The following is a 26618-nucleotide window of genomic DNA, read 5'->3' as shown; positions in this document are numbered from 1 at the left end:
TAAGGTTGCACAGGCACACCTCCAAAATGGAGGCTTAGCCTCCCCTAGTCTCTTATACCCACCACCCATGCAGATCATTCTGGATTCCAAAGCAGCTGCAACCCTTCCCAGCTTGAAATCATCCACAAACTCTGTAAGTGTACTCTCCATGCCATTAAGCATTTGTAGTCATTTGCTGAGTGTCAAGAAAAATATCTTAAACTACAACTTTTTTTAACAGTGTCTCCTAATTCATAAAACCTTGATCTGCCCCCTTCCCCCCCGAGTTTGAGGAAAATCAGCAGTCAGCTTTGGGCTAAGTACCAGAAACCAAACACAACTCTGGGAGACCGCGAAGGCGCGCTGAAAATTAGCGGTTTGGCGAGGAATCTCTTCTGTAACCTTAACGGGGGTGCCACAACCCTCACCCTAAGAAGCGAGCTGGGGCACTGAGGGCGCTGGAGACTGAAAGGTGGTGGAGTTGTGCGGAAGATCGCGGCTGGCTGAGCCACAACGTCTTCGCTCCTTGATATTCCCGCCCCACCGCCGGGCGGGGGCTGCCTGTGTTCCCGCTGCCCCCCTCCCGGGGCGGGCTCGCTCCCGCTGCCGCCTCCTCTGCCCTCCCTGACCCATCTCCGCATTCTCCCGGCATCTGAGAGCGGAGGCGGGTCTGCGCCTGAGAGCCTGGGGATAGGCGGGAAGGAAGACGGGAGCGGGGGGGAGGGGGAGCTGCCAGCCCCTCTATGACATGGAGCAGGAGCCGCCGCGGAGGCGGCGGGCAGGCGGTGCTCTGGGGCCGCTAGAGGCGGGCGGGGAGCAGCAGCAGCAGCGCTGTCACCCTCGCGGCCCGCTCCCCTCTCCTGGCGCAGCCGGAGTCGCGCTGCCGGGCTGCAGCTACAGCGGAGCCGGCGGGCGGAGGAGGCGCTGCCCGGGGACCCTGCTGTGTGGCGGCCGCCGCCTGAGGTGAGAGCAGCGAGGCAGGGGCTGGGGTGCCGCCCTCCGTCTTCTCTCTCCTGTTGCGCGCGAGTACGGGTCTGCCCCCAGCTGTAACCAGCCTTCGGGCCGGGCCCGCAAGTGGCGCCCCCGCTGGGCTGCTTTGGGAGCTCTCGGTCCCGCCAGGCGTCCATCGCCGCCAGCGGGGCTTCTCCAGCCTCGGCTCTGCTGGGGCCCCACGTTGGGGAGGGCGAGATCGGGCTTCGCAGAGCCCCTGGCTTCGCTGATGGAGGGAGCCCGGTGCAGGAACCTCTCCAGCCAGGCCCAGCTAGACTCGTCTCTCCTCCTCCTCTCCCGAGTCACCCTGCCGCCTGCCTCACGTTGGCTTGGCTCGGCTCCGACTAGCGGGTTGTGAATAACTCTCAGGGTTTTATTGGTCATTTAGCCTAAAGCAAGTATTTTGGAATGAGCAGCAGCGCACTACCATGGGGCTCCGATCCGGATTGGGCCTTGGGGTACCACTGCAATGTAAACAAATTATTGGAGGCACCAGTCAGTGCTACAGTTCAGTTTAAATTTTGCACTTAAAGCAGGTTCCCAACCTCTTTATTGTGGATTAAAAAATACATTATATTCTTCCAAAACTACTTTTTGAGTGCAAGTATCAATGTTCAGAGCACTTATAAGGAAATCTGTTAATTTGTTTAGGAACTAAAATTTAAAATGAGTCCTTTTAGAAATGTAATGCCCAGTGTCACGTTGTTGTTGCTTCCACTGATCTCAGTGACAGAATAGCACAGACTTTTCCCCCAGTTCTGATTGAGTTCCCCACAGTTTCCTTTCAGCAGCTAACTCCCCCCACTTTCTGAACATGTGTAAGAAAGCACCCTGGAAAGGTCCCATAGCTACTTCTAATGTCTCCTTTAGTGCCTGTGTTCAAAGTTGCACTGCTTTAAATTTAAAACAGAGTTAGGCCATGTCTACACTACAAACATTGACCGTTGCACGTTATGTCAGTATACAGGCACCAAAGTTTGTATATCACTCGTGCATGTGCAGGCACGGGCAGTGTGTAATGGAGGCTGGGGGAGGCTAAGCCTCCTCAGACCTCATGCCTCGGGGGTGCGGGAGAGTGGCTAACGTGACCAGATGTCCTGATTTTATAGTGACAGTCCCGGTATTTGGGGCTTTTTCTTATATAGGTGCCAATTACCCCCCACACCCTGTCCCAATTTTTCACACTTGCTATCTGGCCACTCTAAGAGTGGCGCATTATCTCAGCCAATTAGGGGCCCCCAGAAAAGGTCCCTCCCCCCACCACAGCCACGGGGTTGCAGGACCTTTTGCAGGGTTGTGGCGGGGCACAGAGCTTTTCTGGTCTTGGGGCTGCAGTGAGGGTGTGTGGAAAGGAGTGGGCGTGGAGCCTTGGGGGAAAGAGGTGGAGTGGGGGCCAGGGCCATGGGCAGAAGGGGTGGAACGTGGGAGCCCAGAGCCCCACCGCTGCAGCCCCTGGCTGGGGAGGAGGGGCTCCAGGCTCGGAGCTCCGGCCAGGGCCAAGAGCTCCGCTGGCATGCCAGCTGGGTCCCCAGTCGAACTCTCAGCCCCAGCCAGGGCGGTGGGGGGGTGGTTGAGAGCAGCAAGCAGGGGCAGGGCCTCGGGGCTAGCCTCCCCAAAGGGAAGCTTCACCTGCTGCTTATCTATGCATACATGCTGCTTGCATCGGCAATGAGCATATTCACCAGGAGCGCTTATGTAGATGTAAAGTGCACTGCATCACTGTTAGGTGTCCCAGTATGCCAACTGCTGCCATCCTACACAGTGCCTTCTGGGACATTTTTGCAGTGTTTTGTGGGATAGTACTGCTTTGTCCAGGGATCTCTGGGAGCTAGGGGTCAAGTTCCAGCATGCAACTTTCTCCATCCCATAATGTCATCCATATCCATAATTTTTCATAGAATCATAGACTATCAGGGTTGGAAGGGACCTCAGGAGGTCATCTAGTCCAACCCCCTGCTCAAAGCAGGAACAATCCCCAACTAAATCATCCCAGTCAGGGCTTTGTCAAGCCTGACCTTAAAAACTTCTAAGGAAGGAGATTCCACCACCTCCCTCGGTTTTTCCGGTTGGGGCGGCAGGTAGATGACTCAGTCCCCCTGAGGAGAGAGTCCCCAACCACCACCACCCGCCTCCTTCTCTTGGGACAGTGGTCGTGGAACCCCCAACCCTAGGAGAGTGCATCTCATGCCTTCCAGTCGGCGGAGTCTCCTTCTGTTCCCTTCCCTCAGATGTATCATCTAGTCCACTCTCCGCATTAATACCTGTGGAGAGAACATGAAAACGGTTACTTACCTGTATCTGCGTTGCTGGTACATGGATGCTCCCCTTTCTTCTTCTGGAGGTCACATGCTGCCAAATTTCTTCACCATCCTCCTGTCCCCGCAGTGCAGCCTGCTCTGAATCTGCAGACCTTGAACCTTCTCTTCCAATATGGAGACCAGCTTGCACTTTGTACAGACAAAGTCGCTTCTGTCCTGTGGAAGAAAGACAAACATGACACATCCAGTGCAGGTCACAACAGCTGAACACTCCCCATCCATATTACCTTCCTTCTACAAGCTTCCTCAGTAGTTGTAGTAAATACTGTTTAAAATAATCCCACAAACCTGCATGGCACTCCTTGGTCTCTGCCATCTCTGACAGAAGTATGGAGTCCGCAGAGCTGTGCGCTTGTAACCTTTGGGTGGACTAGAGTTCACTTCATTGCCCTTCTCCAGTGCCTAAAAAAACCCCAATTCCCATAGAAAAGTAGCTGGAGACCCAGAATTCAATTTCTAAGGATTTTCAGCAAGGATCGCACAGGGCTAACCTCCCCATATTCATATCCTGAAAGAAACTAAAGAAATGAATTTAATTAACTAACAACTTTATAAAAACTTACGATAAAGAAACAAATAACAATAATTTAATTTTTACAACATAACATGGCTATTTTATAATCCACATAGATTATTTTCACAGTTATACATAAATAAAGAAAACAAATTAAAATCAACAGTTCAGTCCCCACAGAAACACAGTGAGAAGAAGAAGAAGAAGAAGAGCTCCGAAAAGCTTAGGTTGAGTTCACCTGAGTCTCAGAGTCTTTGATCACCAATCTATACCGTTTGCTGAGTCTAAAACATCATCTTCCCTCCATTTGCTTATAGGAATCTTCGTGGGATCCATGCGGACTCTTCCTCTGTTAAAATCACTGTTAGCCAGTCAGCTATCTGATTAACCAACCACTCAGTTAAGTGTACAGATTTTAAAAAAACAAACCAACCTGTTACAAGAAAATACAAAACTGAGAATAGCAAAATATAAATGACTCGTTCTCGATTACTACATTTAAAGAAAAGTTGGTGAGTCATACTAGTTGAGACAATTTAACTAAAACAGTTTGGCTAAAATAAAAAAAACATTCAAAGTATACAGTTAAAATAGAAGAAATTATTTTTCCCTCCAAATTTCTCCTTTCTGTAATTAACATTAACCATGCTTACATGTTAGAGGGTTAACAATATCACTAACCTGCTGCAAAATGCTTCAGGGTTAGAGGAAACAGCTTGCTTTCTTCTCCTGGGCTCAGCTTCTCCCAACTCACACAGGGCACATGGCCTTTTGTAAAGCAGCTGCCCTGACTTCTTGTCCTCATGGAGTCTGACCTCAGCAACAGGGAACCTATTGGAGCATACCCCAAACTACCACAACCACACGCAAAATCCAGATGCTTCTGGATATGGAGGGCTAGAAACAATGAAGTCCCCAGACACAATTCTCTTCTACCTCCACATGGGCCTCTTAAAGAGGTATCTCCCTATTAGGCACATGGGTTACACGGTATTCTCATGAACATTGAAAATACAGGATGCAAGGTTCTCCTGGATTTCCTGTACCCTCAGGACCCGCAACAACTGGGGACATGAGGATTTCTTTGAGGACAGTTTGCTGAGGGACATAGCGAAAATAATTCAAGGTTGTTGGTGGCCTTCATGGAACACTGGTTGTGGATCTGAGAAACAAAAGCTGACTGCTGATATTGCATCGTAATGCTGGTGGGGCAATCAGCAGTGGCTGCAGAACTTTTGGATGCAGAAGGCCACATTCCTAGATCAGTGTGCCAAGCTTGCAGCAACCCTCCAGCACATGGACACCAGAATGAGAGCTACATTGCCAGTGGAGAAGCAAGTGGTGATTGCACTCTGGAAGATTGCAATATAAGATTGCAACTGGTGGGTGGGAAATAATTTTGGATTTGGAAAATCCACAATGAGGACTGATGTTGTACAAGTGTGTAGGTCCGTTAATTGTATCCTGCTACAAAGGACAGTGACACTCAACAATGTGCAACAGTGGGGTTCCTGAACTGGTAGGATGATAGAGACATACATATCCCTATTTTGACACCAACCCACCTTGCCACAGAGTACATCAACAGAAAGGGTTATTTTTCCATGGTTATACAACTGTTGGCGGATCTCTGGGGATGCTTCACTAATATGAAAATCTCAGTCTTTAAGAACTCATATCTTTAAGAACACGGGACTGTTCAGAAACCTGCTGGCTTTCCTGACCAAAGAATTACCATTGGCTATACTGAAATGCCGATACTGTTTCTAGGGGGGACAGCCTGCACTTTGCTCCCTTGGCTCATGAAGCTATTCATTGGCCACCTCAACAGCACCACGGCAAGGAGCAGCTAACAGCTCAGCAGGTGCAGAATGACTGTTGAACGTGCTATTGGCAGATTGAAGAGATGCTGGCAGTGCTTGCTTTAGTCACTAGATTGATTCTCAGTAAGAAAAAATCCCAATGGTTATAGCTTCCTGTTTTGTCCTGCATATCTGTGAGGCAAAGGGAAAAAGCTGATGCCAGATATAGGCTGAAGGTGGAATGGCTGTCTGCTGACTCTGAATAGCCAAACACAAGAACTCTTACAAGAGCTCAACATAGAGCTACGCAGTTGAGGGAGGCTTTGACAGAGCATTTGAATGGCCAGCCACAGTAGTGTTCTCTGGTGGACAGTGTTCTCTGTGCCTGGAGCTCTGGATGTTGCTAAGAACTGTATAATGTTTACTGTACATTTATAAATATGACTGGGTGTTTTCCTGAAGCTATGAATTATGTGGTGTTTGGTGCGTATTTATAAGTAGTTTGCTTTGAGTATCGCTATGCATTCTACAATATTTGTTGTGATGCAAGAAAGATGATTTGATAATCCAAAATTAGAACTTTATTGAATGGGGGGTGGGGGAACAGCATAGAAAATCAGTGTGCAAAAAACCCCACAGGTGATGTTATCCACATTTTTAACATAACTTATTGGGCTGAAAATTTACTATTATAAAGGAAGTAAACATGTATGTCCACTTCAGTGCACAAATGTAGACAGTTGTGGCTACACATACATGAACCGTAGTCCTCACAGATCAGTGTATGTGAAGCTGTGGTTTTCCTTGCTGTCCCCAGCTTGGAGTAGCAAGGGTAACAATGTGCCACATGGTATTTTGGAGCATGGGGGCAGCGACCAAGGAGTTCTTCAAGGACTGAAAAAGGTGGAGAGTCCAAGATTTTTAAACCTGCGGGTCCATCACAGTCTGCAGCATTTGGGTTTGCAGCCTGAGAAGACTCATTATGTCCTGCTGGGACTTCTGGTCTGTCTTCTCTGTCTTTTTTCCATGGTATCAGTCATATTGGCCCTCCAAGCCCTTTGTTCACAGTCTGTTGCAGCACTGGCTTGCAGGATCTTGCAGAACATGTCCTCTTTCATCTTTCTCCTCCTCATCAGGGTCAGGAATTCTGCAGATGGGGAGAGGGCTCCCCTTAAGGCCGCCCTGCCAGAAGCTGCTGATAAAAACAGACACATGTACTCCAGGATTTACAATCACAAGGGAAAGATAAATTTCAAAACTCCCTTCCGTTACTCCCAAAAACACTTTTAATAAGAAATGCTTATTAACACTTCAGCTTTAGAACACCTCTGCATAGCACTGCTCTCCAGCTCCAGCCACGATGAATACAGCCCACCAAGGGCGAGGTGGGAAGGATTTTCTGTTCCACGAAGCTATAAAATTTCAGTCCCTATTCCATGGGTATGAGTATAGAGCAATGGCACTGAATATTGGCACTATTTTCTACAGGTTCTGGTGATCTTAGCTGATATCTCACTCCTCAGGGTAACAAAGGCACAGAGAGCACAGTTGCTGACGTTCTGAATCCGCCCAGGCCTGTGTGCCATTAGCCTGTTTACTGCAATGGTGCTAGCCAAACTCATCACAGAGTGGCATAAGAAAGTGCCCTATCGTGGAAGAAGAAATAAGGCAGCCATCTCTAGAAATCTTCCAGAGAAGATTGTGGAGTATCTCCATGAAAGTTTTATCAAAATCTCTCTGGTGGATAAAAGGAACATCCCTATGCACATGAAGTGCTCTCCATCCCTCCCTCCCCAGCCTAACCAACAGGGGAATGAAAATCAGATGCAACTCTGCTCTGTTTGTTGTACCCCTACCTCTTCTCCTACAAATAAAACAATGAAAAGTCGATATCTTTCTCTTGTTAACTTGGGGATAGACTGAGTGTCATCTTTAAATTTAAACATTGTGTATGCATTTTGCCTTACACACTTACGCAAGTTCCCTTCCCCTTGATCAGGCTCATCTGCATTTTACCTGGTGGGACTGGTTAGATTGTGGCACGCTCTCAAACAGGTCCCAGCTCGTGGCATGGCTGGAGTCACCCACTGCATCTTCCCTCCTACTCCTCCTTGGTGTTCACTGCAGAGGTCTCTGTCTCAGGTTCCTCCAAGATATCCACAGTGGTCTGCTGGGTGCTAGTGGGATCTCCACACAGTATGGCATGCAGTTCCTTGTAGAAGTGTCAGGACTGCAGCGCAGTACTGGATCTATTGTGCTCCCCTTGATCCCAGCCCAGAGCACCCTCCTGTATCTCAAACCCCTTCATCCCCAGCCCCACCCCAGAGCCCACACCCCCAACGAGAGCCCTCACCCCCCCCCACACACACTCCAATCCCAATTTTGTGAGCATTCATGGCCTGCCATACAATTTCTATTCGCAGATGTGGCCCTCGGGCCAAAAAGTTTGCCCACCCCTGCTCTATACCATTTGGGGAGGTGGTTTTACTGCATTACTGTAACAAGGTGCTTACGTTGGCTGGAGACAAATTTGAGTGTAGATACATGCAGGAATAGGTCGACGCAGGGCAACTTACGTCAATCTAAGTTTGTAGCATAGACCAGGCCTTATTTAAACCAGTTCAAAACCCTGTGTGAACACTCCTAAACTTGTTTTAATATTGATTGAACAAATGAAGCACTTACATAAACTATCTGGTTTACCCGAATTGGTTTAAAAAAAAATCACACCTTTAATTAAACCTGTGCAACTTTGAATAAAAACAAGACCCTAATCTCGTGTGTGCACGCATGTGCTCTCTCTGTCCTTCTGTATGGCAGTAGATGTGCATTTTATGTGTATGGGAGTAGATTTTGGTTGTATATGTCATATATGGGGATGAATTATACAGGGGTGTATATTGGGAATGGGAGATGTGAAACGTATGACTAGTGGGTGAGGTGTACTGGAAGGGGTCGTGTGATGTTCATAAGAAATGGCTGGAGGGGAAGAAATGTAGGATGTGTTTGTGGGGTGAATGCTATGTGGAATGTGTATAGGATACAGGGGTGATTGTGAGGATGAGGAGGGTGTACAGTGGGGTGTGTATATAATATGAGTTGTGTAGGGGTGCCTGGGGAGGGGGTGATTTGGGATGTGTTTGGAAATGACTGGAAGAATGAGAAGCTGAGGTGTATATGGGAGGGGTTGTGTATGCAGGGGTGCATGGTGTTGGGGGGTGAGGAAGGATGGTGTGGGGGGACAAGGTGTTTGGGGATAGAGTGGTGAGGATGGGGTGAGGTGTTTGGGGATGGAAGAGTGAGGCAGTGAGGGGTATGGGGGTGAGGAGGTATTTGAAGATGGGAGGATAAGGAGTATGGGCGTGAGGTGGTTACGGATGGGTGAGTGAGGTGGTGAGGTGTTTGGGGACGAGGGGAGTGAGGCGGTGCAGTGTGTATGGATGAGGGAGTGAGGCGGTGTGAACAAGGGTAGGGGGTCAGGTGGGTGGGGATGGGAAGGTGTTTGGGAAGGGGTATGAGGAAGGGAAGGGGGGTGAAGCTGTGGAGGTGGAAAGGTGTTTGGGATGGGGGAATGAGGAAGTGAAGAGGGGGTGAGGCCGCGGGGGTGGGAAGGTGTTTGGGATGGGGGATGAGGAAGTGAAGGGGGGGGTCAGGGGGGTGGGGGTGGGAAGGTGTTTGGGAAGGGGGATGAGGAAGTGAAGGGGGGTCAGGTGGGTGGGGGTGGGAAGGTGTTTGGGAAAGGGGATGAGGAAGTGAAGGGGGGGTCGGGTGGGTGGGGGGATGAGGAAGTGAAGGGGGGGTCGGGGGGGTGGGAAGATGTTTGGGAAGGGGGAATGAGGAAGTGAAGGGGCGGTGGGAAGGTGTTTGGGAAGGGGGATGACGAAGTGAAGGGGGGGGGTGAGGCCGCGGGGGTGGGAAGGTGTTTGGGATGGGGGATGAGGAAGTGAAGGGGGGGTCAGGGGGTGGGGGTGGGAAGGTGTTTGGGATGGGGGATGAGGAAGTGAAGGGGGGTCAGGAGGGTGGGGGTGGGAAGGTGTTTGGGAAAGGGGATGAGGAAGTGAAGGGGGGTGGGAAGATGTTTGGGAAGGGGGAATGAGGAAGTGAAGGGGGGGGAAGGTGTTTGGGAAGGGGGATGACGAAGTGAAGGGGGGGTCAGGTGGGTGGGGGTGGGATGGGGGAATGAGGAAGGGAAGGGGGGTGAGGAAGTGAAGGGTGGGGTGAGGCCGCGGGGGTGGGAAGGTGTTTGGGAAGGGGGATGAGGAAGTGAAGGGGGGTCAGGTGGGTGGGGGTGGGAAGGTGTTTGGGAAAGGGGATGAGGAAGTGAAGGGGGGTGGGAAGATGTTTGGGAAGGGGGAATGAGGAAGTGAAGGGGGGGTGGGAAGGTGTTTGGGAAGGGGGATGACGAAGTGAAGGGGGGGGTGAGGCCGCGGGGGTGGGAAGGTGTTTGGGAAGGGGGATGAGGAAGTGAAGGGGGGGTCAGGTGGGTGGGGGTGGGATGGGGGAATGAGGAAGGGAAGGGGGGTGAGGAAGGGAAGTGTGTGTGGTTGGGGGGCGGGGGAGGTACCAGGCGTCTCACTCTCGCTCTCTCCCCGCAGCTGCCATAGCAACGCGGCAGACGCCGAGCGGCCAGGGCGGGGGCTCCGGGCTCCGCGGCCCGGCGCACGGTCAGAGCCTGAGGCCGGGGCCGGGCGCCTGGTGGCAGGACTCGGGGCCCCGCGCCCAGCGGTGCCTCCCGCTCCCCCTGCAGCGCGGCCGGGATGGGCAGCGCCGCCGCGCCGGGCCCCCTGCCCGCCTTCCAGTTCCGGCCGCGGCGCGGGAGCCCGGACTGGCGCCGGCTGAGCGCCGTGGACGTGGAGCGGGTGGCGGGCGAGCTGGACGTGGCGGCCCTGCAGGAGCACCTGGGCCACGTCACTTTCTGCAGCGCCGAGCGGCTGCGCTGCCCGCACTGCCGGGGCCCCGCCGACCCGCTGCTGCTCAAGCTGGTGCGCCTGGCGCAGCTCTCCATCGAGTACCTGCTGCACTGCCAGCAGCACCTGGGCGCCCAGCTGCGGGGCCGCGAGCAGGCGCTGCGGGCGGCCGACGCCCAGCTCGGTGAGGTGGGCAAGGAGGCGGCCCGGCGCGCCCAGGAGATGAAGCTGCTGAAGGAGGAGTGCAGGCGGCGGAAGAAGATGATCAGCACCCAGCAGATGATGCTGGAGGCTAGAGCCAGCTATCACCAGGTGAGACCCGCTTCTAGCCGCGGCTCGTGCTCACCCCCTCCCGCGGTGCAACCGCAGGGCGGGCAGGGACCTTCCTTACCTTGCGGGTATGCTCCCCCCCCCGTCCTTTCCCCATCAAGTTTCAGAGCGGTAGCCCGTGTTCGTCTGTATCAGCAAAAAGAAGGAGGAGTACTTGTGGCACCCCAGAGACTAACAAATTTATTTTGAGCAAATAAATTTGTTAGTCTCTAAGGTGCCACAAGTACTCCTTGTTCTTTGTCCGCATCAGAATACCCCAGAGGCTGCGGTTTCATTCCCAGCACTGTGGGGCCAGAATCTCATACAGCTTTAGAGAGGAGGCGTTTGATTTCCAGCTTATCCTATTTACCGATGAGCTTTTTTCAGGCTTGTGTTCATTTCACCATCCTGTGTGACATCCCTAAAGGGACTCTGAAGCAAATGATTAGGCAAGGTGGAAGGCAGACAAGGGAGAATAGGGCACATTAAGTCTTAGAAAGATTAACAGTTTAAGGGTGTATCAACTTTCTCATTTTTTTTCCCAGCAACTATTTTGGGAATTTATAACTGCCTTAAAAGGTGTTCTGAAATTTAAAGACTATACTGGGCTTAAACTTGGCAAACATGACCTTGGGCCAACTTTGTGTGTTTGCGTGTGTGTATTTAAAGTTGATTTAACTCTACTGAAAGATGCTCTAGGCTGACACTCCTGAAAGTTAAAGTTCTGTTTATCCAAATAATAGGTACAGCATAGGTAGGAGCAATGCAAGCTTTCCCACGCTGTACCACCAACGTGTTTCAACCCTGATTAGAGGGAACATTAGCATGTCAGTGGGCTAGGAAAAGTTTTGTTTCTAAGATGTCTTGACTAAGGAAAAATTCCATCTACATTCAATGGTCCAGTAGGAAGATATATATTTTTTGTCCACAATTCTGTATTTTTAAAAGCAAATTATGCTATTTGTTGTATGTTTCCCTCACTTCGGCCCCGGTCTTGTAATGGTATCCATGTGGGCAGAATTCATTAGGACACAGTGCAAATGCAGGGTCCTTGTGGATTCAGCTGCAGGATCGGGGCCTTAAGGAGAAGCTGCTGATGTGATTTGCATTTCAAAAGCTCTAGATGTCTTGTTTGACCAGAGTATCTGACCTGGGTTGAAAATGGAAACAGAGTGAGCCCCTGCATCAGTTGAATTGAAAAATCAACTGAATGTCAAGTAATCCCCTTATTGTATTTGAGAGCACAAATATGTGCATTCTCTTCAAAATACGCTTAGGCCCTATCTGGCTGAGTGGAGCCAGAAGAAGAATCAAGCAAAATATTGGGCTTGGAGTATAGTTCACCTTCCTTCTTCTGTTCAGTGGCATTTGTCTCATTTTCCATTTAAGGTCATATAAAATAAAAAGTTCTTTCTCCCCCTTTTATGCTTTGGAGTAAATTATTATCTCTAAGAATTAGACAGATTTAGTGAGGGGTGAGTTCAGAAAATGATAGTGAATAATATCTGTAAAATGGTATGAGCATTTTGGGTCTGAACTTGGAGGACTCCATGTTATCCATTTCTAGTATTTGTAAGTGCAGGCTGTCTCATAGCCAACAATTACATATCACTTGTCTGTATTAAGCATTTGGCTGTCCTGGAGTGCCAGACAATAGGGTTTTTGTTAGTCTTGCGCAGTGGGTAGTTCAGGTTCCATGCCCGTTAAAGCTTTGGCCCCTTTATGAGCAAGGCTGTAAACAGTTACTTGCCTTTCTTAATGCATGTTCACTTTATTTTCAATGTGATGCACAGTAATTGAGTTTTGAGTTTTAAGTTTAATGTCTTTAATCCACCTTCAGAAGAAGTGAAAACTGTAAAAATAGGAACTGTCAAATGGAATTGCTGTTGAGGTGTGATCATTTTAAGGCTCAAAAACTCAAACAATGTCTTTCTTAATGATGGAATGTCAGCTTTCTACTATGTTTGAATTTCTCATATTGTGATGATTTGCACAAGGTCTTAATGTTACATAAAAGCTTTTTTGTATTTAATACTATGAAAAATAGTTCGAGGAATATTGTCACCAGTAATAGGCACATAGTATAAACATTCCATGTGTTAATTGTTGAATAAGAGTTTGCTTCTACTACGTGAGTTTAGTGCTTGAATGGATAATAGCATTTCACAGCCAATTTAATACCATAAATCATACGCAATCTGTTACAGTGTAAGATCCCCGATGGTTCTTTGCTTTGCTGCCATACTATACCTTCTCTATCTAGGTTTTATGTCAGTACTTCCTTGCATGTATCCAACAAAATGTAACTTAATTATTAATGGTTTTAGTGGTGGTTGCAAGACATGTATATTTAATATCACACTAGCCATCAGTAGTAGAATTTTAAATTCTAGATGAGACCTGGGAATTTGGCTATAATGAACAGATGTTAAATCTGCTGCGCAAGTTTGAAATTGTCTTTTACATTCATATCACATCAGTGTGACTGACTGACTTAAATGTGCAGTTGTGGCTCCCTCAAGCAGATTTGTATGTTTTGAAACATATACAATAGCCAAGGATAGTTAGCCATCAGACCTTATGAAAGAAATGAGGGGTTTTGATTCACAACCTGGTCAATCACTTTCAACAGCTGTACATTTTGTTCATGTACTCTTAAAATGAGCAAAATGTACTTTAAGGATGAATTAAAAAGCTTTAAAATATACCAACAGGATCCAAATTTGATAAAATACATATCTACATTTATAAAAGATGAGTGTAAACGAGTGTGTTAAATACACATCATTAGAGGCAGGACAAATCATAAAGAATGTGTAACTGTTCTGTAGTATATTTTGTATAAAAAAACGAAGTATGTAATTCGGCACCTTACTACCTCCTCTGCTGTTATATTTGTCCTGAAAGGTTGGGTGGGAGGCAGATTCTTTAAGGTTTGTGCTGTATGAATCAGTGAGGTTTTTGCTGTATTTTGTTATTACTTTGGATCCTAATAAACATTGCTTTTATTTATCTGCAACTGTCCCCCTTTCTTGCTCCAGCTCCTCCTCCCTATTATTCTCTCCAGCATGATTCCTCCCACAACTCTACTTTTCCTTATCTCATTCCCTTGCTATGTGTGCTGAAAAGCAGTAATGCTAAAAATGTCTAAGGATAGTAGGTTTCTTCAAATTTCATCAGAGTTTTCAGTATAATATGGGAAGGAAACAAAAAGTCAATGCAATTTTGGGCTGCAAACATTGTATCCTGGGATGGGAGCTAATAAATATTTACATAGCTCTGGCACCATCACACCTGGATTTGCTTTTAATTTCTGGGAATTTCATTAATTCAGAGGAGTGTGGATGAGCTACAGAAGACTTCTGAGGGCTGGGGAGATTGATTTATGAGAAAAGGCTAGGGCCCTGATCCTGCATTAGAATCTGCTAAAGTCAATGGAACTCCGCATTAGTGGAACCTGATGCAGGATCAGAGCCATAATAGAGATATGCCTTGACTGTCTTGTGATTAGGGTAGGGTTGCCAGGTGTCCGGTTTTCGACTGGAAAGTCCGGTTACTGCAGGCCGGGGAGGCAGGGAGGCGCTGGATGATTACCCATGCCAGCCCCTATTCAGTCGGGGCCGCCTCCTATCTGCATTGGGCGACTGCAACTCCCAGCCTGGCTCCACAGGTGTGTCCCTCCCGACCTGGGCAGAGGGGAAAAGCAGTGAGTGACGGGGGGAGAGAGGAAGAGAAGTGAATGGGGTGCAGTGTCGTGGGGACGGGGGTGAAGAGGTGGGGCAGGAGTAGGGTCTGGGGCGGGGGAAGAGGGCAGAGTGGGGGATGTTCTGGCACTCTTGCTGGAGTGTCCAGTTTTAAAACATTATAAAGTTGGCAACCATAGATTAAGGGGTGGGATGTGTCCTGATAACAATATGCAGAATGGAAGAATTTTAGCATAGTAAAAGAAGGTATTCATATATAATAATTTATCAAAAGTAGGGATGGAATCCCCATTTCTTGGCACATTTAAAACTAGACTCTACAAAGCACAAGTAATCTTACACTACCACATTGCCTGGATGACCTATGGTATTTTATGATTCAACCTCCCCCTTCCCCCCATCCCAACATGGATATATAGTTCAAAGTGTGCACTGTTAAATGCCAAATTTCTCCGTTCAGCTATTGTTGAGTTATACATATTGGAAGGAGAGAAAGTGTGGCAATACAATTTCACAATGGGAAAGTACATGTATTTTTCTTTTCAGTTTTTGTAATCCAAAATAGTGGCATGGATATTCCTCATATTTCACGTTTTTTAAAACCAAACTTGGAGCATTTCAGCCCAAATGGAGATTTTATTTTAAAGTTAAGAGTGAGTGATAATAAAGGTAATAATTTAAACTTGTTTTCCACTCTAATTATAGCATTAATTAGAAAGTGTGTTTGTGTCTTTTCTCACAATATTGTAAATCATTGCCTTCTCTTGAATAGCATGCCAGACATTCTCAAGTGTCTATGACCTAATCACTTTCTAGTGGCTTAATCTTACAGAGGATATGATTCCTAACATTACTACTCAAGCTTGAATATTTCATCAGTTATCACCAGCATGCTATGTCATTTAAATTGAATAACGTTGGAATTCAAATCAGTATCACAGTGTTGCCATGTACAAGAATGGGCTACTGTACAGAGAAATGTAATAGACTAATTCAAAAAATGTTAACTGTTATAATTAAAAAGACCGGCACTTAATGTTGTTACCTAAGACAAATATCTATCTGTATTTTGTAGTGTCAGTTTTGTGATAAGGCTTTTATGAACTATTCCTTTCTACAAAGTCATATGCAACGACGCCATAAGGAAGAATCTCACACTGGTGAGTACTTTCACACTATCAGGAAAGTTAAGGTGATATAGAAATATGTAAAATATATTCAGGATATGCAGTTTGGATTTTGTGTGACCCAGAAGGAAGCCATTTGACTTACAAGCCCCAGAGTGAGTTTGTACATTTGACAGACAGATCACGTAAACTGACCAAATGTGATATGGCAGTTATTTCACTGAAAGATTATAAACATGGAATAGCATGCTGCCATGTTTAGAATCATTTTTCAAACTGAGTTCCTGCTGAATACCTTTGCCAGTGGCAGAATTCAGAGCAATGACTTCCTTTGAGTATATGAAAACTGTGAAAATGTGGGTATTATTGCCACTGAACAGGATGTACCATGGAAAAGTACATTTTATAAAAAAAAGCTTTATTATCATTATAGGATCCACTCCACCTCCAGTGAAGTTAGAAAGAGTTGGATCAGGCCCACAATAAATTAATAGTGATAGTACAATGTGATAGTTATAGGGAAACTTATGAATTTGTTTAGAATTAGATAGGTGAAACTTCTGTTCCCAGAATTTCATTTTAAGGGTCACTGTCAAAAAATTGTTTAAAATGTACACTCAGAAATGTATCCATCTTTAATCTTGACATGCCACTTTATCAATCTATCTAGGTTTTTATAAGTTTGCCCATCACTGCAGTATCTGAGTACATAGCAGAACAATGGGAGTAACTGTGGATGTGTCTACACAGCAATTAAAAACCCACAGCTGGCTAAGGAGCTCAGTCTAAGGGGATGTTTAATTGCAGTGTAGATGTTCAGGCTTGGGCTGGAGATCGGGCTCTAGGACCCTATGCGGGGGAAGGATCCTAGAGCCCAGATTCCAACCTGAGCCTGAACATTTATACTACAATTAAACAGCCCCTTAGCCCGAGCCCCACAAGCCCAAGCCAGCTGGCACAGCCGTGGGTGTCTTATTGCAGTGTAGACATACCCTAAGTGTTCAAAGAGTTGGAGCACTCCCCTCACACAGTAATTCTTCTTGCTAATACAGAATGAATCCAGCTCAATTGGCTGCCATTCCTCCCATTACCCTCCCTTTCCAAGCACATCATAGCTGCTTTCCTCTACCAATTTACCAACATATTCTTTCAGTTCCTTCAACTACTGCTATTTTATTGGCCTCTCAGGCTAGTGTTCAAACCCTGTCTCCATCCTATATCATTCCCCCTAGCCCATTTCTCTTGCTCCCTGCTGCTCTTCCTTCCTGACCACCGCTATCCAGCTGCTCCTGCTCCATTGCCAACCTCTCTGGCTCACCATCCCCCACTTTCCTCCCCTAACACCTTTCCCATTGCTAAAGAACACCAGCTCCCAGCAACAATGAATCACACACATGGTGAGAAAAATATATTGGGGTAAAACAAGCAAAAATATGAAGAATGTCTTTCACACTATAAATATTTTTCAGTTTACGCAAAGAAGAAAATCCCTAAATTCATCATTCATGCTGACAAGAATAAAAATGTAGCAGTACTCTGAACATGCAAATTCCTCTGAAGCAACCTGACAAAGTCTCTTTACCATACACCTCTAACTATGTATACTGAATTGCTAACTCATGCATATTTAATGTTGTGAGTCACAAGGCCAAAGGCCAAGTGCCTTGAACAATTTGAAGTGCAGGTATCCTAATATAATTCCACTTCCTGATCTGCAGCATTGTTTTTAAGAAAATTATTTTACAATAATCTACCAAATAAAGTAGTGTAACAACGATTATTATACTGGATTGCTGAGTTTAGCACCCTGGTTGAATAATCAAAGTTGTATCTCTATATGGACTGATAAAGAAATTGACTAATTAACATCCTTTAATGAATCTTGCAGAATTATATATTTGGGAGTCATGCCTTTCATTCCTTCTTTGACCTTCTGCCCCTTATATTCTTATAAAACATGTTGAAATTAGATTATCTATGTCAAATTAGTTCATTTTTAATATTAAATATTTCATAAGCTTATTTCACATGCTATATTTTCAATAAGACAATGGCTGTCAACCTATGGCCCGTGGATCTTATTCTAGTAGTCCAGAGAATGTATTATTTTGAGAAGCAATCTATGAGGAATTGTGATATTGGGAGGAAAGATGATCTGTGAGAGTAGTGGTTCACAGAATGAAAAGGTTGGAGAAGCATCGAAGAAAGACATCTGTAGGAAAAATCTCATTTCCCAAAAATATAATGAACATTTTGCAAATGTATATTTCTTTCAAGCAGAACAAAAGAAGAAAGCAAAGACAGATAAATTACAGGATGAGATCGATAAGTTGAAGGAGCAGTTACAGCTCACCAAGTCCCTCCTAGAAGCTGAACAACAAGCTCACATGGCCAGATTTTCTAAGGTAGTATATATTAAGTATTAGCAACATCCTACAAGAATCAGTATTCTGGACTGTGTTCACTGATCATGTAGCTTGCAAATGAGGTTAATAGAACTAAATGAAAACTTAAATAAGATTTTTCTGTTTAGCAGCATTGTTCCTGTGCCACATCAGCATCACCTCCTGCAATTTTAAAAGCCCTATTTGTTACCTTCCACTGTCCCTTCTTGTATGTATTTTGGAACCAATATGAAAGGCACTGCTACTGTTAGCACCTGTCAGTCATCAGAATGGCAAATAGCTCTTATTGGAGCAGATAGAATGCAGAATATTATAATACTATTTATTATTTAAAATATCATATAGTGCCTAGACACTATGGTGATTGGGCACTTGCTAGATACAGCTCTGTAAGTTTAATTGATGGTTTATAAACAGTAAGATGTCCTTTGCCATGAGAACTTCAATCTAACATAGGCAAGACATGAGTTAACAGTTTAAAGAAGGGAGAGTAAGAAGAGGGTAATGGTGAGAAAATGCAAGGAATATCACTTCAACTTGTATGTTAGCCTTTGAACTCTAGGTAAGCAGCCAGCCAAAGGCTTTCAGTAACCTTGAAGCAGTAGGTAGCCTCAGCCATTGTGGAGGGTTGACAAGAGATGAAGCAAAAGTGGAAAGTGAAAAAATTTAAAAGCAGTAATATTGCTTTAGTGGGTAGTTACATGCAAGGGCTTTATTTTATTACTGTTGTTATTAATGTGAATTGCAATAGGATCTACAAGCGGGGAAGAGAGAATAGGTGTAACAAAGAAATAAAGAAATAATGTGGTTATATAGTTAAGCTACTGCACAAGTTGATAATTTCTGATTGTTCCAAATCATCTTGCAATTTTTGTTTCTTTTCAAATAAAATCAGCTATCCTGTCAATATCACAAGAGGGGTGAGATTTTAGGATGGATTTTAAGGAGGAAAGGATAGAGGCCTAACAGATAACTTCAAGGAGTTCATTCTATGAATAAGGGGCAGTGTGGAGTTGGTTTTTAAATAAGACAGACTTAGTTAAAGACCAATCTTGATCTAAATTTTATAAATGTAATTTAGTTTTAATATTGCATTGTAAATTGTCCCACTTTTCCTAATATTTTGGTAACTTTCTTCTGCATAGCATGGTTATAAAGTTCCCTTTACTTCTGCTGCTGACCTCACAGTAGAAACCATTGTTTCGTACAAGAGGCTAAGCAAAGGAAACAAGGGGAGAGCAGCCCTTGATGCTGAAAAAAGTTTAATGCAAATAGAAGAATCAACCAATGATACTGCCAAGAATGACCTTGAGCAGATCGCTGCAGACTACGCGGCTCTGGGAAGAAGGATAAAGGAGTTCGAGGCGCAAGTGGTGTTCTCGTCCATCCTCCCCATGGAAGGAAAAGGCCTGGGTAGAGACCGTCGAATCGTGGAAGTCAATGAATGGCTACGCAGGTGGTGTCGGAGAGAAGGCTTTGGATTCTTTGACCATGGAATGGTGTTCCAAGAAGGAGGACTGCTAGGTAGAGACGGGCTCCACCTAACAAAGAGAGGGAAAAGCATCTTTGCAAGCAGGCTGGCTAACCTAGTGAGGAGGGCTTTAAACTAGGTTCACCGGGGGAAGGAGACCAAAGCCCTGAGGTAAGTGGGGAAGTGGGATACCGGGAGGAAGCAGGAGCGCGCGAGAGGGCAGGACTCCTGCCTCATACTGAGAAAGAGGGACGATCAACGAGTTATCTCAAGTGCCTATACACAAATGCAAGAAGCCTGGGAAACAAGCAGGGAGACCTGGAAGTCCTGGCACAGTCAAGGAATTATGATGTTATTGGAATAACAGAGACTTGGTGGGATAACTCACATGACTGGAGTACTGTCATGGATGGATATAAACTGTTCAGGAAGGACAGGCAGGGCAGAAAAGGTGGGGAAGTTGCACTGTATGTAAGGGAGCAGTGTGACTGCTCAGAACTCAAGTATGAAACTGCAGAAAAACCTGAGTGTTAAGTTTAGAAGTGTGAGCAACAAAGGTGATGTCGTGGTGGGAGTCTGCTATAGACCACCGGACCAGGGGGATGAGGTGGACGAGGCTTTCTTCCGGCAGCTCACAGAAGTTACTAGATCGCAGGCCCTGGTTCTCATGGGAGACTTCAGTCACCCTGATATCTGCTGGGAGAGCAATACAGCAGTGCACAGAAAATCCAGGAAATTTTTGGAAAGTGTAGGGGACAATTTCGTGGTGCAAGTGCTGGAGGAACCAACGAGGGGCAGAGCTCTTCTTGACCTGCTGCTCACAAACCGGGAAGAATTAGTAGGGGAAACTAAAGTGGATGGGAACCTGGGAGGCAGTGACCATGAGATGGTCGAGTTCAGGATCCTGACACAGGGAAGAAAGGAGAGCAGCAGAATACGGACGCTGGACTTCAGAAAAGCAGACTTTGACTCCCTCAGGGAACTGATGGGCAGGATCCCCTGGGAGAATAACATGAGGGGGAAAGGAGTCCAGGAGGGCTGGCTGTATTTTAAAGAATCCTTATTGAGGTTAGAGGGACAAACCATCCCGATGTGTAGAAAGAATAGTAAATATGGCAGGCGACCAGCTTGACTTAACAGCAAAATCCTTGCTGATCTTAAACACAAAAAAGAAGCTTACAAGAAGTGGAAGATTGGACAAATGACCAGGGAGGAGAATAAAAATATTGCTTGGGCATGCAGGAGTGAAATCAGGAAGGCCAAATCACACCTGGAGGTGCAGCTAGCAAGTGATGTTAAGAGTAACAAGAAGGGTTTCTTCAGGTATGTAAGCAACAAGAAGAAAGTCAAGGAAAGTGTGGGCCCCTTACTGAATGAGGGAGGCAACAGAGGATGTGGAAAAAGCTAATGTACTCAATGCTTTTTTTGCCTCTGTCTTCACGAACAAGGTCAGCTCCCAGACTACTGCACTGGGCAGCACAGCCTGGGGAGGAGGTGACCAGCCCTCTGTGGAGAAAGAAGTGGTTCGGGACTATTTAGAAAACCTGGACGAGCACAAGTCCATGGGGCCGGATGCGCTGCATCCGAGAGTGCTAAAGGAGTTGGTGGATGTGATTGCAGAGCCATTGGCCATTATCTTTGAAAATCGGGGGAAGTCCCAGATGACTGGAAAAAGGCTAATTAGTGCCCATCTTTAAAAAAGGGAAGGAGGAGTATCTTGGGAACTACAGGCCAGTCAGCCTCACCTCAGTCCCCGGAAAAATCATGGAGCAGGTCCTCAAGGAGTCAATTCTGAAGCACTTAGAGGAGAGGAAAGTGATCAGGAACAGTCAGCATGGATTCACCAAGGGCAAGTCATGCCTGACTAATCTAATTGCCTTCTGTGATGAGATAACTGGCTCTGTGCATGAGGGGAAAGCGGTGGACGTGTTGTTCCTTGACTTTAGCGAAGCTTTTGACACGGTCTCCCACAGAATTCTTGCCAGCAACTTAAAGACGTATGGGCTGGATGAATGGACTATAAGGTGGATAGAAAGTTGGCTAGATTGTTGGGCTCAACGGGTAGTGATCAATGGCTCCATGTTTAGTTGGCAGCCGGTACCAAGTGGAGTGCCCCAAGGGTCGGTCCTGGGGCCGGTTTTGTTCAATATCTTCATAAATGATCTGGCGGATGGTGTGGATTGCATCCTCAGCAAGTTTGCAGATGACACTAAACTGGGAGGAGAGGTAGATACACTGGAGGGTAGGGATAGGATACAGAGGGCCCTAGACAAATTAGAGGATTGGGCCAAAAGAAATCTGATGAGGTTCAACAAGGACAAGTGCAGAGTCCTGCACTTAGGACGAAAGAATCCCATGCACTGCTACAGACTAGGGACCGAATGGCTCGGCAGCAGTTCTGCAGAAAAGGACCTAGGGGTTACAGTGGACGAGAAGCTGGATATGAGTCAACAGTGTGCCCTTGTTGCCAAGAAGGCCAATGGCATTTTGGGATGTATATGTAGGGGCATTGCCAGCAGATCGAGGGACGTGATCATTCCCCTCTATTTGACATTGGTGAGGCCTCATCTGGAGTACTGTGTCCAGTTTTGGGCCCTACACTACAAGAAGGATGTGGAAAAATTGGAAAGAGTCCAGTGGAGGGCAACAAAAATGATTAGGGGACTGGAACAAATGACTTATGAGGAGAGGCTGAGGGAACTGGGATTGTTTAGTCTGCGGAAGAGAAGAATGAGGGGGGATTTGATAGCTGCTTTCAACTACTTGAAAGGGGGTTCCAAAGAGGATGGCTCTGGACTGTTCTCAATGGTAGCTGATGACAGAACAAGGAGTAATGGTCTCAAGTTGCAGTGGGGGAGATTTAGGTTGGATATTAGGAAAAACTTTTTCACTAGGAGGGTGGTGAAACACTGGAATGGGTTACCTAGGGAGGTGGTGGAATCTCCTTCCTTAGATATTTTTAAAGTCAGGCTTGACAGAGCCCTGGCTAGGATGATTTAGTTGGGGATTGGTCCTGCTTTGAGTAGGAGGTTGGACTAGATGACCTCCTGAGGTTCCTTCCAACCCTGATATTCTATGATTATGTGATTCTAACAGGAGACTCTCTCATGGAGTCAAAAAGACCAGCAGCCAGCAGTTTCTAAGAGACCCAGAGCTGGCTTTGGGAGTGAGTAGCTGTGGAAAGACACAGCTAATTGGTTGTCTCCTGCATTGTTCCCAGCGTCTGAGCCTTTTGTCCCTGCAAATTGCTATATACCTGTGAGTTACCTGTTCTGTCCTCTCTGCAATATCATAAAGGAACCAGTGGAGCAGGTGCTTGGAAGTTTATGCAGTGTAGGTGGATTTCTTAATACTGGTTTTCATTCCTAATTTGCCATACGAGCTGCAAGTCTCTGTTGCCCTGGGTGTTTTGCCCCCCAACTCCTTATGCAAGTTGAGGGTCTATGCATAGTTATAGGTTATTTGAAATCTTTTTTCTCTAACTTCAAGGGCTCCCTTCCCCTTCACTGTACTGTAGCAATAGGTATGTATATCTACACAACAGCTGTGAGATGTAATTCTCAGCTTGTACAACAACTAATTGAGCTAGTGCCTAAAGTTAGCATTGTGTCTGCAGTGGCTCGGGCTAGCTGCCGAATATGTACCCAGGCTTTCAGGCAGGATTGTGTTCAGGCTGCTATCCCAAGGTGCTGCCAGTTGCACTCCTGCCATCCTGCTATTTTTAGGTGCGAGCTTGAGCAGAGCTAACATGTACATCTAATTGAGCTGGGAATTAAACCTCTCAGCTGCTGAGTAGACATACCCTTTGGCATGTCTACACTACCACTTTTGTCGGTATAGCTTATGTCGCTCAAGGGTGTGAAAAACACACCAGAGCAACATAAGTTACTCCAATAGAAATGCTGGTGTGAACAGTGCTATGTCAGCGGGAGAGCTCTCTCCCATCAGCATAGAGCAGCTACACGAGCGATCTTACAGCAGCTCAGCTGTATCTGTATAGATGAGCTGCTGTAAGCTCTCTAGCGTAGACATGGCCTTAGTCAGATTCCCTTATAGGAAATTGCAAGATTGTGATCAGAAGGGGAAAGAGAATGGTTCGTTTACTGGCAATGAGTAAAAAAGTCAAGGAGAACCAAATATAGGTAACATTAAATTGTAAATAAGGCTTTTTAAATGTAGCTTTAAAAATCAGACTAAATTTGGTCTTTATCTTATTATTAGAATGAAGTTTTAAAATATTCAGCTATAAAGCAGCCTTGATGTGAAGCCCTTTTCCCGAGAGAAGTTGGTGCCCAGCTTTTGATATGAATAACCTCCACACAACTTCTTATCTGTACTGGACTGGGTTTGTAAGGTCAGATACTCTTGGAAGTGAGAGGCTATTTCTCAGTCTTGCAGTCATCAGCATGACTGTGAGGAGCTATAGTACAGTAACTCAAAGCCTGTTATCTTTAAATAAATAAATAAAGCATTATGAAAAGCTTGCTTTGGAACATGGTTATGATTCCCATCAATGTGAATCTTTGATCCTAGATTGCTGAAGAACATTTCTCATGTCAGCATAATGGACCTGAACTAACATGGGCATATGCTAGATATGCTAGCCAGTCTGTCCATATTTGATAGTTCAAGTGCTTGAACAGATGGCTCATGCAGCTAAAGCATTGTCTTCCTTATGGCACAGAACACACAGCAATTCCGGTAGTCCATCACAGACATCTTGATGCACCCAAAACACATCCTTTGAAACTATATGAGTCTTAGCTAGGGAGCTGCCTGAGAAGTTCTGAAATTCATGCTTACACTGGCATGAGCCTCTCTCTAGCTCTTTCCCCTGACAATGTTCAGGCTGTCATGGGATGACTCGGGCAGGGGGAGAGTATAGAGACAGGGATGTGGAGGGGCTGGCTGAATACATCCTGCCACTGTGACTGATCCCCATTGTCACCCCAGATATCCCTCTCTTCAGAAGGGGTAACTCTTTCCTATCCTACCAGATGAACCATCATTTTCTTACAGAACTAAATAACCTTACAATAAAAAGGGGAGACCTTTGAAGCCTGCTGCTGGCCTACTTGCCCTCTGTCCCTATTGTAGTAGGAAGAGAACCTGAGACATAACCCCTTGTCATAAGCCCAGAGGCTTGATATGAGGCCTGAGGGGAAACAGGAGGAATTTGGGGCATTGGGGTGGAAAAAATAGAATGAAGGGGGGGGGAAATTTACATTTTTTCTTAGGCCCTTTAAATCCTTATTATTGCCTGTTTTTTTTCCCCGTGAAGGGGACTGTGCTCATATTTCTAAAAATTTAAGCCTACAATTTATCCACAAACTGACAACAGTGTGGAAGGAAAATGGAGGCCAAATAAATTTATGTTGCTAGACTACTAGCAATTATACTAACTCTGATTATGTCTTTGCCTTCGTTGTCCACTTGCAATTGGAGTCCTTCATCAGAGGTTGCCAAATGTCCACCAAAGACTAACAACTTTTAGTCATGACTATTGTTTGCAGAGTCAAGCAAGTGGCTTCAGACTCAGTACTAATTTCTTGAATCACCCATTTTCCAGTTGTTAATTTGTATATTTATATTTTGCAATTGCATAATTCCTGACATTGTTGGTACTAAATTTATTAATTTATTACTTTTTAAATATAGTACACACATACATCATGAATTTGCAGATGTAAATTTACCACATAATTTCCTCATGAATTTAAGCTTTCATTTTTTTAAATTAAATTTCTAGCCCTATGGTTGCAGTGAGAATTTTTAAATGAGACTGTGTAAGCACGTTAGGGATACCTGCCTGAGTCTGCAGACAGCCTGAAACAAAAGCTCTGGAGACATGAGAATTGCCCCATTTAGCTCTGAAATCCAATGACAATCGTTTAAAATGTCATTGTTGTTAACCATTTCTTCCTATAATGTGCTTATCTTGCAACCCCAAACTATCTGCTATGCCTTCCCAAGTGCCAAAAGCCCCGTCTGTCTTTTACTTAAACATTCAGGTTCCCCTGAGAACTTCTAGAATGTAGTTTTCTATGTTTGGTATAAACTTCTGCAGTGTACAAAAAACCCGAAAATGTAAGGGGCAGCAACAAAATACCAATTTTTAATACCAAATTAAATAGCACGAGTGATACTGATTGGATAGTCTGATTTGTTTTTATTTTAAATTAATAGTAATCCATTAAAAAAATTACTTGAAGCTGCAGTAAAGTTTCCAGTCTGTCATATCAGAATACTTCAGAAACAACAGTTGTGGGTTTTCCTGTATAATTAGGTCAATCCTATTACAAGGTACGTGGGACCTTAATTTAATGATGCTCCCAATATGCATTTAATAACATGTCATTTCTATAGATAAATATTTTAACTTAACCATTAGAAAATCCACTATTCAGCTATTCAGTTCCCTGTTTGTTTATACCTTTGAAACAAGGACAGTTAGAGTAATACTGAGAAAGCAAAGTTGCATTTGATATGTAAGGCACAAGGATAGTGAGTAGAATAACGGAACATATCTGATTTGTTGAATTATTTTACCCACCTCAGTAAAATTCACCCAACTATACTAACAGAGTAACTAGAAACTTTCTGGTGGAAGGAAGCTACTTCATAAAAAGCAATAAAAATGGCCTAAAATAAGCTTTATCCCCTGAAGGTGGCAGTATAGTTTCCATGGTGCTGGGTGTGTGTCCTCTCTTTCGTCACTCTGCCAGGTGACAACCAATCCAGAATGAAAATTTTTGTCTCCATCCCTGATTCCATCTGTAGGCTCACAAGAATTTGCCCAGGTATCATGCCCCTGCTGGGTAGCTGCAGCTGGCATCTTTTCTGTGAAGTGATATCTTAATTTCTGGGCCTTAGATGGCACCAGAGTTCCCATGGAGCAGAAGAAGCAATATGAAAGCCTAAAAATACCACGGAGGAAAGGGAAGAAATCCCCTTCCTGCTCAGCTCCAGTACGGCCCTAATAGTGAGGCTGTTCTGCTCAGAGTGTGCTGCCCCTCCCCCCACTTCCATGTGGAGTTCTGACAAGCCATACTGAGTGGGAACAGAAGTAACTCTGAACTAGGGGCCTGCATC

The 26618-nt window shown here is 45.5% G+C and overlaps 1 protein-coding gene across 4 annotated transcripts in view; it reads left to right on the top strand.

Moving 5' to 3' along the window:
* Positions 1-740: 740 nt before the first annotated feature.
* DZIP1 (DAZ interacting zinc finger protein 1) overlaps positions 741-26618 on the top strand; it is an 83141-nt gene continuing 57263 nt past the window's right edge. For 2 of the 4 annotated variants that reach the window (XM_037895879.2, XM_037895867.2), the window contains exons 1-4: positions 741-942; positions 10199-10822; positions 15599-15683; positions 17928-18055. In XM_037895879.2, coding sequence (XP_037751807.1) covers positions 10361-10822; positions 15599-15683; positions 17928-18055 — 675 coding nt within the window. In that variant the 5' untranslated portion in view covers positions 741-942; positions 10199-10360. The remainder of the gene's footprint in view (positions 943-10198; positions 10823-15598; positions 15684-17927; positions 18056-26618) is intronic. The other 2 variants (XM_043534669.1, XM_037895872.2) reach the window with 2 other exon arrangements.

Source organism: Chelonia mydas, chromosome 1 (assembly GCF_015237465.2).
Source record: "Chelonia mydas isolate rCheMyd1 chromosome 1, rCheMyd1.pri.v2, whole genome shotgun sequence".
NCBI classification, from domain to species: domain Eukaryota; kingdom Metazoa; phylum Chordata; order Testudines; family Cheloniidae; genus Chelonia; species Chelonia mydas.
Note: the sequence above shows the minus strand (reverse complement) of the source record. Positions and strands in the feature narration are given on the sequence as shown.